Consider the following 13413-nt stretch of genomic DNA (forward strand, 5'->3'; position numbering starts at 1 on the left):
CCAACAGGAGAAGTTTTCCCATCGGCGTAGTAGCATCTTCACTGAAACGCTACAAAATTGCAGCTGGACAAGTGCAGCTGCGCTGCTGCAGCATTTTAAGTGTAGACTTGCCTTCTAACACCCTTTTTAAAGGATGAATAATGTGGAAGAGAATGACAAGATGGCAAGGATTATGAAAGGAAGACAAGAGGGAGCTGACTGTTTCCCTCTTTCATCAACCAGAGGAGTCTGAAATACTAATCCAATATTGCTATAATTATTACTGACCTTCACTTTTCTACACAGTGATCATATACACACAGCAACCCTTTATCATTGCCCTTTATAGTCTTTAAAACCTTGTTTTCATTTGAAGGGACGGTCACCTTAATCATGCTTCTGTCTGAAGATTTACTAACCTATTATTATAGGACCTTAATATCACTATAACCAATACATGGAAGCTTCCCCCCAGTTTATTTTGGGCACCTAAGAAAGTGTATTCTCAGTTTCCTCAGTTTGTGTGGGTCTTTTTTAGACATTTCTTCCCTGTTGCTGTGTAAAACGCAAACATTACAGTCACAGAGGTCACAGAGCTGACACAAAGACCCCAAGCAAGTACAATAATGGATTACTTTTTACTTTTTGAACTCCACATCTAGCCAGTTCTAATGCTCTATAAAATGGGAAGCTAGTCATGTATTTTGTACTACAGAATAGTCTAGTAGGATATTTGGTTAACAAAAAGGACCAAAAGAATGTTATGCCTGCAATGCAAAGTACTTAAATGGCATGTTATTCTTGCTTATTCACATTCTATTAGATGAGCCAAGTTAAATCCTCTTCACACTCCATACATCATTTTTTCATAAAAATCAAGATTCCTGTGTAGTGTCTGAATGCTCCACAGATGTCTCCATTTCCATTCTCTAAGTTTTGTCCATGAAGTACTGTATGCCCGTTTTTATAGTTGATCTTGAATACTGCTATTAAGATTAGTTCAACTTCCATGTATAATACCATTAACCTCAGTTTATACTAGAAGATTCTTTTCTTCACTGTTAAACCTTTAGGAATGTGCCATGTGATAAGGATTCAGCAGCTGACCCACACAATTACTACTTATTTCTACAGTACTTTTAATACTAGCAGATTTCTTGCATGAAGCTCTAGGAACTTTGCACTTTTACAAAAATGTACATCTTAGAAGTAAAGCTATAAATTTGTAATAAGATTATGTAACACATGTAAGGAAGCTCTACCTTTCTAGAATTAAGGTTTAAAAGCCTGTTAGCATTTAGAGACAATACTTGCTTTTAAATATTTTGTATTTTACTTGAACCCAATAGATTTCATTAACTGCACAGGTTTCCCAGACAGAACTACTTCCAGGGTGGTCTTTTTAATGTAGATGAGACACCCAAGTCTTACAAACCCCACAACGCTACTATAAGAACATAGGGGCACATAACACAGCCAACATGAAATAAGGTCCCAACTTCATAAATTTTAATTGAAGTTCCACTTCCAACCAACAGAATAGTAACAGTGATAAGACGAAGTACCTCGTTAAAGCTAATGGCATGGAAATACAATATTTAGCATTAAGTGTTACTTTATACATGAACAATTAACAAGAACTCTTCTTAATAGCTCAGTAAAGTGTATTTTGTATGCTTACATTTTAAGGAAAATGTTGAGGAAAAGTTCTCTCTCTTTTAAATAGAAGATATTTGATCACAACAGCCACCAACACTACATGGCAGGCTTTGCAGCTGAAATTCTCAGTGCCATTCTGTGTATTCGCAGGAAGTCAGGATATATGCATTTAAAGAGGATCTTAGCTGTTTAGAAATTCACCTGCTTCCACTGCCTGCTCCTCACCTGAAATGGATACTGTGAGTTTCCACAAGTTGTCAGTCCTCTGTGCTGTGGCCAGTATGCTTCTGTTCCTAATTAACTCCTAAACCAAAGGGATCTCAAATCAAACCACATTCAGGCCTTGTCTACCCTGGCAAGTTTCTGCGCAGTAAAGCAGTCTGCTGCATTGTAACTCCCGAGTTGAGCACACGGCCACGCCACTGAGTGCACAGAAACTGTGCAGTTGCAGTGCTGTAAAAAACCCACCCCGACAAGAGGCGTAGAGCTTTCTGCGCCAGGAGTACAGCACCACAGTGCCAGTGTAGACACCCTGGTCGATTACAGAGCTGCTATCAGCCTCCAGGAGGTGTCCCCCACAGTGCCTTTTCTTGCCTCTCTCTCTGGTCATCAGTTTGAATTCTACTGCACTGCCCTCAGGTGACCAATAATCCCCACCCCGTATATTCCTTGGGAATTTTGAAAGTCCCCTTCTTGTTTGCTTGGTGACTTGTGCAGTGGTTTCAGTGCATCTTTACAGCAGACCATGCCTGCTCCATGCACCAGGCGATCCCCACGTTGGGGTAATGCTGGGCTGCTGGACATCAGCAGCATTTGGGGAGAGGAAGCTGTCCAGTCCCAGCTATGCTCCACCCATAGGAATTATGATACCTACAGACAGATTTCACAATGCATGACAAAGGAGCCATGACCAGGACACACTGCAGTGCAGGGTCAAAGTAAAGGAGCTGCAGAACACCTACCACAAAGCGCAGGAGGCAAACCGCCGCTCTGGTGCTGTGCCCATGAGCTGTGAGTTCTACAAAGAGCTGGACGCAATACCTGGTGGCAAGCCCACTTCCACTGTGAAGGCCCCTGTGGATAACTCCATTGGCTCACATGCCCAGCCGAGAATGGACTGAGCCAGGAGGAGGAAATCTTGGACAAGGTTGTGGACGGGGACACAGAGGCAGAAGATGACTCGGAGGTCAGAGATGCATGCAGCCACTTAGTGCTCTTTTCTACCCCAGAGGAGCCTAGCCAGTCACAGCTGTCGGATCTTGGCGAAGTGCAAACCGAGGCCCCTGGTAAGTGGGTTTGATTTTGGGAATTGCTGAAGCGAGTTGTTGGGGGCAGGAGGGTTGCAGAAAGCAGGCTTGTGTCTGTATGATGTGCGTACCACCACATGCCTAGTCTGAGCAGCGGAACAGGGTGTTGACTGACTCCCTCACTTCACGGGAATCTGCATGACACCATTGCTGCACAGAGGCAAGACACATAAGGAAGCTGCAGTCTTGGAGAAGAACCTCCCTTGATTCCCTCGCTCACCCTCAGCAGCGAGATATCTTCCATAATGAACACAGCCTGTGGAAAATGTGGGGACAGGGATGATTATAAGCCACCCCCTACAGTGCTGGCTCTCCCCAAGAGCCACTCCTGCCCCCATCACAGTCCAGTCCTGCAGACTCCCAGTACCCACTGCAATCAACACCCATCCCTCTGCAGTTTAGCCCTGCTGAAGTATAGTACCCGCTGCACTGTACTCCAAAGGACAAGGTTTGATAGGATACCTGGACATACACGAATCTTTAACCATCCCAGGACCTCACCTCCTCCTGCGACCCTCCCTTCCCCCTCAGTGCGGATATGTTTTATTGTTTCTCTCCCCAATCCAGTAGTTTAATAAAGTTGTTTTGGTTTGAAAGCAATCGTTATTCCCTTATTGAAAGCAAACAGGTAATTTTCTTACACCTTCATAGTGATTGGTGCAGACAATGCACTATCACCTCCGAGCATTACAAGCACTGCACTCCTGAGCATAGCAACAAATATTAGTGGCTTTCAACTTCAAATCACTGACTCAAGGCATCCCTGATCCTTATGGTACCACACTGTGCCCCTCTAATAACTCTGGTCTCTGGCTGTCCAAATTCAGCCTCCAGGTGCTGAGCAAAGCTTTCACCTTTCCCTTCACAAATATTATGGAGCATATAGCACACGGCTATAAGCATACGAATACTGTAATCAGCCAGGTCCAGCCTCCCATACAGACAGTGCCAGCACGCCTTTAAATGGCCAAAAGCCCACTCAACAGCCATTCTGCACTTGCTCAGCCTGTTGAGGAACCGCTCCTTGTTGCTGTCAAGGTGCCCCATGTATGGCTTCATAAGCCATGGCACTAGGGGGTAGGCAGGGTCTCCCAGGATCACAATGGGCATTTTGACTGCCACTACAGTGACCTTCTGGTCCAGGAAGAAAGTCCCTGCTTGCAGCTTCTTGAACAGGACAGTGTTCCGAAAGATGCATAAGTCATGCACCTTTCCGGACTAGCCTGCGTCAATGTCCGTGAAATGCCCACGGTGATCCACAAGCACCTAGAGAACCATTGAGAAATACCTCTTGCAATTAATGTACTCTGTGGCTAGGTGGCCTGGCGCCAGAATTGGAATATGCATACCGTCTATTGCCCCTCCACAGTTAGGGAAGCCTATTTGTGCAAAGCCATCCACAATGTCACGCATGTTGTCCAGAGTCATGGTCTTTCAGAGCAGGATGCAATTAATGGCCCTGCACACTTCCGTCAACATGAGTCCAATGGTTGACTTTCCCACTCTGAACTGGTTAGCGATCTATTGGAAGCAGTCTGGAGTAGCCAGTTTCCACAGTGCAATCGCCACGTGCTTTTCCAACAACAGGGTAGCTCTCATTCTCATGTCCTTGCACTGCAGGGCTGGGGCAAGCTTATCCCACAGTCCCATGAATGTGGCTTTCCTCATCTGAAAGTTTCTGCAGCCACTGCTTGTCATCCCAGAGGTGCATGACGATGTGATCTCTCAGTGCTTGTTTCCCGAGACCAAAAGTGGCGTTACACTGTGGTTAGCACCTCCGTGAATGCCACAAGCAATCTCATGTCGTACCTACCATGTGTGGCGAGATCAATATTGCCCTCCGCTTGCCTTTGTAGTTAAAAGAATAACTCCACTGCCACTCGTGACGTGTTACCGTGAGCAGCATATTGGTCAACAGTGCAGGATCCATTCCTGCAGACCGAAGACGCAGAGTGCACAGTACACAAACCATTGAAAGACGGCACCAAATGTGTACAGAAACACAGGGATTGCTGGGATGCGAAGCAATGCATCACAGGCCATTGGGATGGGACAGGACCCAGGACGCCCCGTGACTCCTTCTGCCTTCCCACAGCTCCTAGCAGCAGCAGAAGAGATGCTCTGTGGGATAGCTGCCCAGAGTGCACCGTTCCGAATACTGCTGCAAGTGTGAACATGCTATTGTGCAGGCAGCTGACAGTGTGAACACACAACAGCAGTTTCCTTTCAGCACTCTCTGAGCGGCGCTGTAACTGCCAGCACTAACTCTGCCAGCGTAGACATACCCTAAAAAGATTCAGGAAAGCAACAGCCAAAAGCAAGAAGTAGAGAAAGAAAAGGGGCTCCTCCTATCTTTTTACCTACTCTCAAGAAAGAAGTTACGAGACGTAAGTGGTACAAGCCAGCCCCTCAGGAGTTTGGAGGGGGCACTAACAAGATTTGGCTTATGTACTAGGTTAAAATAACTGCACTTCACGCCACACCTTCTTTATCCCAAACTGAACTGTATCACTGAGTGAGAACAACTTTCCTGGGAGCGTGTAATGTAAAAATATAGACCCTGTATTGCAGAACAGGCAGTCAACATTATTTCTGCAATAGGATTTTCCACACACTTTTTACAGTTTGACTGAAAATGAGGTTTCATTTTACTGGTAGTCATGCAGTAAAAACTGCACCAACATACATGTTAAATATTTTCCTGATATCAATAAGAAGTTGTTTATACAATGTGGATTGTTATAATATAGACAAGGTTATGTTAATCTACTTTTTCCTTCCATCTTAGTGTGTGACTGCAGCTTTATTGAAGATGTTTTGGGGCCTGATTCTGATTTCACTTACACAGTTTTGCACCAGTAAGACTTAACATAAGAACAACCATATTGGTCAGAGCAGTGGTCCATCTAGTTCAGTATCCTATCTTCTGACAGTGGACAATGCCCAATGCTTCAGAGGGAATGAACAGAACAGGGCAATTTCGAATGATCCATCCCTTCATCCAGTCGCAGCTTCTGGCAGTTGGAAGCTTAGGGACACCTGGAGCATGGAGTCATGTCCCTGACCATCTTGGTGACTAGTCACTTCATTAAGCATAGATCATCACTTATCTAGTTCTTTTTTTAACCCAGTTATGCTTGAATAATTATGTGCTAGTTCTGATTTATATCTGTGTCTATGCCCACACTTTGAAACCTATTTCGTAGATCTGTGGATTTTTTATTTGTGCAAACATGCAAGGAAAAAAAGTTGAATGCTCAGGCTGAATTTCAGAGTCTGGTTTTCATTCCAGTTCTTGAAGAGCAATCCATGGAGATCAGTGGTAATGTGCATGTTCCATCTTGCCATACAGTAGTACTACATTCCAGGTCAGTTGTGCAACAGCAATTAAAGCAACCATGTGCTCACTCTCTGGTCAGAAGATAAAATATGAAACTGAAGTTGTTAAAGAGAGAACAGCTAGAGAAAAGGAAAGATATCAAGAGATTCGGAGGGAAGAAGCCTGCATCCAACAAGGAAAAAACAGCAAAATATTCCTCTTTCAGAGAGCAAGCCATGAGCAAGACATGCCAAAAAATGCAAAAGTTACAATTTAAGTCCCTTCCTATGACTCCATGTGTAGCCTGGAATAAGTCACCAAAACCATCTCCAATCCCCTAAATACCCTGAACTATAATATGGAGATCATATTTACATTCCCCACAGGATTAGTTTTTGTGAGGCATTTTGCAGATGCAAATAATGCACTTACATAGCACTTTACATGTTCAGTTTTCTAGTGTCTGCTCATGACTACCAAATTACTTACTGCTAGCGAGTGAGCTGCAGAAAGAAAATGCTCTTTCCCCCAACTACTCTTTGTAGGACCGCCCCTTAGCTTCTGAATAGCTTAACAGTCTTGATTGTTTAATTTTTACCCATCCCTAAATAGCAGCTAACCACTAGCCAATACTGAGAGAGGATACAGGGATACACAAGCACTTCAGAATATTTGATCTGAGATTGATTAGTGGGAGGGTCAACTGCATTTTTAATGTATTTTCGGAGAGAATCTTGTTTTAGTCCAGTTTCAAAGGTATAATTGCACATTCCCATGAGCACTGACAAATTTCAGACAGACAACCCATACAAAAACTTTGGGTATTAACAGGAAATGTTGACTTTGAAGTTGAGGAGGCTAGCTTTCTGTTTGGAGAACTTTCAGGCAGTTTGTTGTCTCTAACACTGCACCTCTGGGTGGGTCATCGGCAGTATGTATCAAACCTGGGACCTCCAGTTCTAAAAGAATATGCCTCTACTGAGTGAACTAGACGACCCAGCTATACTAAAACTGTGGCACGTTCATCAATCTCCCTATGTGTGGCCCACTGAGTGGGTGTGTTACATCCAGCTCAAACTAACTTGACTACCTGCATCTACCCACTATTTGAAAGAGTTTCCGTTTCCCAGATGTCAGTTTAATAAACAGATATATATTACAGCTAGTCTTATGAAATACTTGCTTTTGAATTGACTTTTTTGCCAATCCAGGATTTCACAGGAAATTAGTACTAAAATGTGATCGGTCCACTGAAAAAAACTGATAACTATATGCTACACAAACCTGGCTGTACGCAGTGGTAAAATAATGATAGTCTAGATTTCTCTGCTAGGCACATGACAGCTATCATTGTTTGCACTTGAACTTGAAAAGTTCCTCAAGACAATGGTTAAAGAACATAAGAATGGCCATACTGGGTCAGACCAAAGGTCCATCCAGCCCAGTATCCTGTCTGCCGACAGTGGCCAATGCCAGGTGCCCCAGAGGGAGTGAACCTAACAGGTAATGATCAAGTGATCTCTCTCCTGCCATCCCTCTCCACCCTCTGACAAACAGAGGCTAGGGACACCATTCTTTACCCATCCTGGCTAATAGCCATTAATGGACTTAAACTCATGGAGGTTATCTAGTTCTCTTTCAAATCCTGTTATAGTCCTAGCCTTCACAACCTCCTCAGGCAAGGAGTTCCACAGGTTGACTGTGCGCTGCGTGAAGAAGAAATCCCTTTTATTTGTTTTAAACCTGCTGCCCATTCATTTCATTTGGTGGCCCCTAGTTCTTATATTATGGGAACAAGTCAATAACTTTTCATTATTCACTTTCGCCACACCACTCATGATTTTATAGACCTCTATCATATCCCCCCTTGGTCTCCTCTTTTTCAAGCTGAAATCTTGGTCTCCTCTTTTCCAAGCTAGCCTTTAATCTCTCCTCATATGGGGCCCGTTCCAAACCCCTAATCATTTTAGTTGCCCTTTTCGGAACCTTTTCTAATGCCAGTATATCCTTTTTGAGATGAGGGGACCACATCCGTATGCAGTATTCAAGATGTGGACTACCATGAATTTATATAAGGGCAATAAGATATTCTCCGTCTTATTCTCTATCCCTTTTTTTAAACGATTTCTAACATCCCGTTTGCTTTTTTGACTGCCGCTGCACACTGTGTGGACGTCTTCAGAGAACTATCCACGATGACTCCAAGATCTTTCTCCTGATTAGTTGTAGCTAAATTAGCCCCCATCATATTGTATGTATAGTTGGGGTTATTTTTTCCAATGTGCATTACTTGACATTTATCCACATTAAATTTCATTTGCCATTTTGTTGCCCAATCACTTAATTTTGTTAGATCTTTTTGAAGTTCTTCGCAGTCTGCTTTGGTCCTAACTATCTTGAGCAGCTTAGTATCATCTGCAAACTTTGCCACCTCACTGTTTACCTCTTTCTCCAGATCATTTATGAACAAGTTGTGGTCTCTGGCACTTTCTGGTGGTCCACAGAATGAAAGCAAGGATCACACAGTGGGAGTGCTGCATGGACCACTTCATATAAGCATTTATAGGACCAATGCCAAAGGAATACCAATTGAAAATAATGGGGTTTGTTTTTACTGACTAGTAGGATTTAATAGCCAAGATTACGGTAATTGAAAGCAAAAAAAACAGCCTATTTACTTTGTGCACAAAAGCACTGTATGAAGTCAGTTTCCCTGTGCCCCTTGCAGTCAGTTTCCTCCCTTGTTGCCAGAATTTTTTTTTAAACTTATGTAAATAGTGCCCTTTAAACAGTATGCCTCAAATCTATCAGACATGGGAAACTTTTTAAAGTTAGTATATTTCAAGAAGTTTGAGTTGCAGGTCCCTTTAAGATACTGCAGATAGCTACCAGATATTAGAAATGTGACTGGCCCAATCTGCATGCCATTGCATGAGGCAAACTTCCAGTTTACACAGTGCAAACACAACTTTGATTTTATTCTGAACATCTTTTTAAAAAATCAATATAGTTAAACATATTGGGGGCTTTCTGAAAACCCCCAAGATCTTCCATAGCTTTAAACTCACAGACCTGTGTAGTGTTAATCATTTAGCTTTACAGGAAATTATTATTAAAGAAGAGTAATATTAGGGAAGTCTTACAGCTGAAGCATGATATGATCACCTACTGATTCCCTAGATAAGTACTCAAAAACATTTCCTGTGAAATTAGTTGCCAAGTACTATAGCTGAGTTATTTCTATTTGTACAGATACCCGTACTCCTTTCAGAGTACCGCATGACAAATGAACTGAAAGACTGTTCTTCAATATCATTAACCTGCTTTTATCCATAAAAGAAGACCATTCCTTAGAACAGATTAGTTTGCTCTAGTATTCATGTGACAAGCATAAGTTCCAATACTGCAATTGGATTCACATGGGCAAACCCATGCAGAGTTCCACTGACTTCAACACTCAACTGCAGGACTATGGCAAAGCTCTGAACACATGAGGGAAATGATCCATTAATGCTCAGGGTAAAATATTTTCATTTTAACAGGAAAGAGGCACCACTGCCAGACAGCTTGAACTCAGATGCTGGTTTATAAAAGTGTTTTTTGTTTTCACAAAAAACTAAATAGACTTCTTCACTGCAATGTTTAGAAGTCATGTTAAGTTTAAGATTTTAGTACAAGTGTAGGTATTTCAAAATTCCTCTACAGTATTTGGATTGCAAGAATTGCAGCATGGTGTAAACAAGAACTATATTTCTGGGATTTCACTCAGCTTGGACAATAAGAATGAGAAATAGAAAAGATTAAGACGTGATCTTTAATAATTTAAACCGTTAGTAAATCAAGTTTAAAATGTTGGTCCAGGATGGACTTAATGAAATGCATGCAAGTTGGAGAACTGCAAGCGCACAGTGCAACATTGTGTACACACACACCCCCCGAGTGTCGCATGCAAGCAAGAATGCAAACCACTTCAAACTCTGAATTTTAAACTTGATACTGCCCCTTTGAACTTTTGCAGATCATTCTAAGAAGTTCAGGTTGTTAAATGGACACAGCAAATCTGCATGTTTATTGTTACAATGCAATCTTTTAAGTGACTGGAAATCTTAACTTGGGACCTAAAGTATAAGACATCTGTCATCTTGCCTGATCTATAGATTATGCATTAGGCCTCAAGTCTTCTGCTAACTGTAGGTTCTTTGCTTTACTGCTGAATATAATAAAGGCAAGCTAGCCCGAGGGGCTACAGTCAAGAGCAGTCAAAGCTGGAACAGCTTTGGTGGTATCCTTTAAGTACGGAGTTTGTCCTATGTCCGTGACTCCTCAGAACTGAGCAATCAGATTTTGACATGGTATAGTGTGTTTTGACAAAGGATATGAACAGTCATAACTTTTTATTTCCTCTTATCCTAACCCTGGTGAAAGGGTTGCAATTTGTGATTGTCATATAAGACTGAATATTCAGTTATGTTTTACGCTAAGTGAGAAGAACATGCATTTAGTTTTGTTCCAATTCTAGTCTGTACTTCAGAAGTTCACTGCCACCATTTTTATTGTACTTGGCAGTATGATCAAGCAAGCTTCATGATTGGAACAGCTCAGATGTTGCCATTAAGAACATTAGCAATGTGAGGGAGAAGACCTAGCAGCACTTACCCCTGCTATGGCCAACTTACATCAGTAGTACTAGTCTCCTATTCTAAAAGTGTTATTTTAACTTGCTCAAGTGTGAGGTAGCAAGAGAGGATCAATAGAGACTTCAACATTTGACTGAAGATATTACATTGTATTTTAACTCCCCAAGAGCCTATGACTTAGCAAAACATTGCCTGTCTTTCTAGCTCTAAAATCAGACAGTTACATTCTCAAATGTTTGGTTTGTTCTTGAGCCATACCGTACGACCTTAGACTCAAATATATAGGAGTCTAAGTAGCAAACCCTTGAAGACAGTAGGTCCCATTATTAAGAGAGGACTTGCTACAAGAACATTGATGCTCCAGTGTACAAGTCTGCTTCCATGACAAACAGTATATTAGTACAAGCATATTCTTGTAAAGGGGCAAGGAAAGTCTAGTTTATCTTCATCAGATCTCTTCTCAGTTGGTCAGTAAAATTTCACAACCAGACCCCACTTTAAGTGCTGTAACCAGAACCAGTAAGCACATTACATATTACTAGGGCTATTTTGATTTTATTTGAATGAGAAAATAAGTTACTCCCATCATTTAGGATTTGAGTCATTAAGGTTTTACATGACTTAACATTTTTATCTATATTACATTTTCTGCATTTCCCATCATGATAGTATCCAAATGCTATCCTTTGCCTTGGCTTATTTACAGAGTTGTAGAGTATTACAAATGTATTCTCCCTGAGAGATTTGGCAACAATTATGCACATAACTTATGACCTACACAAAGGCAAGGTCCCCAGGTCACTTGCCAGCTAGAACCACGTTGCAGCATAGGGTAAGGTCACTAAAACGTTATCAGTTCAGTTTTTCCACCCAACTCCCTCTGTGCACACACTGAATGTGTTGTTTCAGACTCACTACAGGAACCATCTGCGCGGGGCAAAGCTCAAAGAGCCTTTCTCTACGGAGGGCCAGGAGCTGAGAAGCAACAAATGAGGGAGTTGGAAGGGATAAAACTGGCACTTCAGGATTTCTGTTCTACTTAAAAGTAGGTCACAGCATAAATGACCCGCCAGGACCGCGCTCCAACGCGAGCGGATTCCTCCCTGCAGCCGGCTGCCGCCACTACGGGCAGGGCGACCAGCGGGGGGACGGGGGCAGGGGACAGGCGCCTCTGCAAGACACAGCCCCGAATACAGGGACTGCCCCCATCGCACCGGGACGCCGGCTCCCTAGCTACAGACCTCAGCTCCCAACACCCGCCCGCGGCAGCTTTCCTGCCCACCCGCCGAACACGGGACACGACAGGACCCACAAGCGTACGGGCCAGACCCTGCCAGCCCCCCCCAAAACGTGCCGGGCAGGCCCTGCGACATGCAGCCGCGCCCCCAAAACACTCATGAGAACCTGTCACCCCCCGCCGCCCCGGCCAGCGCGCCGAGTCGTCCACCCCCGCCGCCCCGCGCCCCGGCCAGAGCGGCCCCCCCGCCGCCCCGCGCCGAGCCCCCCCCGTCACCCCGCCGCCCCGTGCCCGGGCCAGCGCCCCCCCCGCCGTGCCCCGGCCAGAGCCCCCCCCGCCGTGCCCCGGCCAGAGCGGCCCCCCCGTCGCCACCCCGCGCCGAGTCGTCCCCCCCCAGTGGGCCCCCACTCGTGCCCCGGCCAGAGCCCGCCCCGCCCGACGCGCGCCAGAGCCCGCCACACCCGGCCCCGCCACCCCCGGCGCTGGCCGGAGCCCCCGGCTGGGCTGGGCTGGGCCGGGCCGGGCCCGGCGCTTGGGGCAGAGCCCGGAGCCCCGGCCCGGCCGCTCGTTACCTGGCGGCCCCGCGCGCTGGCCGCCCCGCGCCGCGTCCCCTTCCGCCATCTTGTCCGGGTTTAAAATTAACTCCGCGTGACGTCAAACGCCGCCGCGAGACCTTTATCGGCCGGCAGCGCGCGGCGCCGCCAATCCCGCTGCGGCGCGTGCCCGGCAACTGCGCCGCCGGCTCCGCCCCATCCGGGCGGGCGGTCCGGAGCCCGCGGGGTCCGAGCGCCGCCGGGTTCCCTGCCCGCCGGGCGCCTGGCTGCCGGTGCTGCCGGGTCCTAGCGCCCTCTGGGGAGGCCCTACCCCGAGCTAGGGGTGCCAACCCTCCAGGATTGGCCTGGAGTCTCCAGGACTTCAAGATTAATCTTTAATGAAAGATTATGACATGTGATGAAATTTCCAGAAATACATCCAACTAAAATTGGCGTCCCTAGCCCCAGCTCCAGGATCCCGAGCGGCCAGGGACCGGAGCCTTCACGGAGTCACTGTGCCCGTCCCCCAACTCACCCCCACCCACCTCCCCTGGAGTCATCCCACCAGAACCCCTGAGTCACTCCACCCATCTCCGCTAACTCACCCCACCCATCCCCACACCCCCAGAGTCACCCCCCCACCCCCCCGACTCACCCCTGCCCACCCCCGAGGCCTCCCCTGCAGAATTACCCTTGCCCAGCCCTGAAGTCATCCCCCTGAAGTCACCCCTGCTTCCCCCTC

General features: G+C 45.5%; 1 protein-coding gene across 1 annotated transcript in view; it reads right to left on the reverse strand.

The window, feature by feature from the left end:
- ATL2 (atlastin GTPase 2) overlaps window positions 1–12815 on the reverse strand; it is a 54559-nt gene extending 41744 nt beyond the window's left edge. The window contains exon 1 of the mRNA XM_077814267.1: window positions 12711–12815. Coding sequence (XP_077670393.1) covers window positions 12711–12759 — 49 coding nt within the window. The 5' untranslated portion in view covers window positions 12760–12815. The remainder of the gene's footprint in view (window positions 1–12710) is intronic.
- Window positions 12816–13413: the final 598 nt, after the last annotated feature.

Source organism: Eretmochelys imbricata, chromosome 3, assembly GCF_965152235.1.
Source record: "Eretmochelys imbricata isolate rEreImb1 chromosome 3, rEreImb1.hap1, whole genome shotgun sequence".
Lineage (NCBI taxonomy): Eukaryota > Metazoa > Chordata > Testudines > Cheloniidae > Eretmochelys > Eretmochelys imbricata.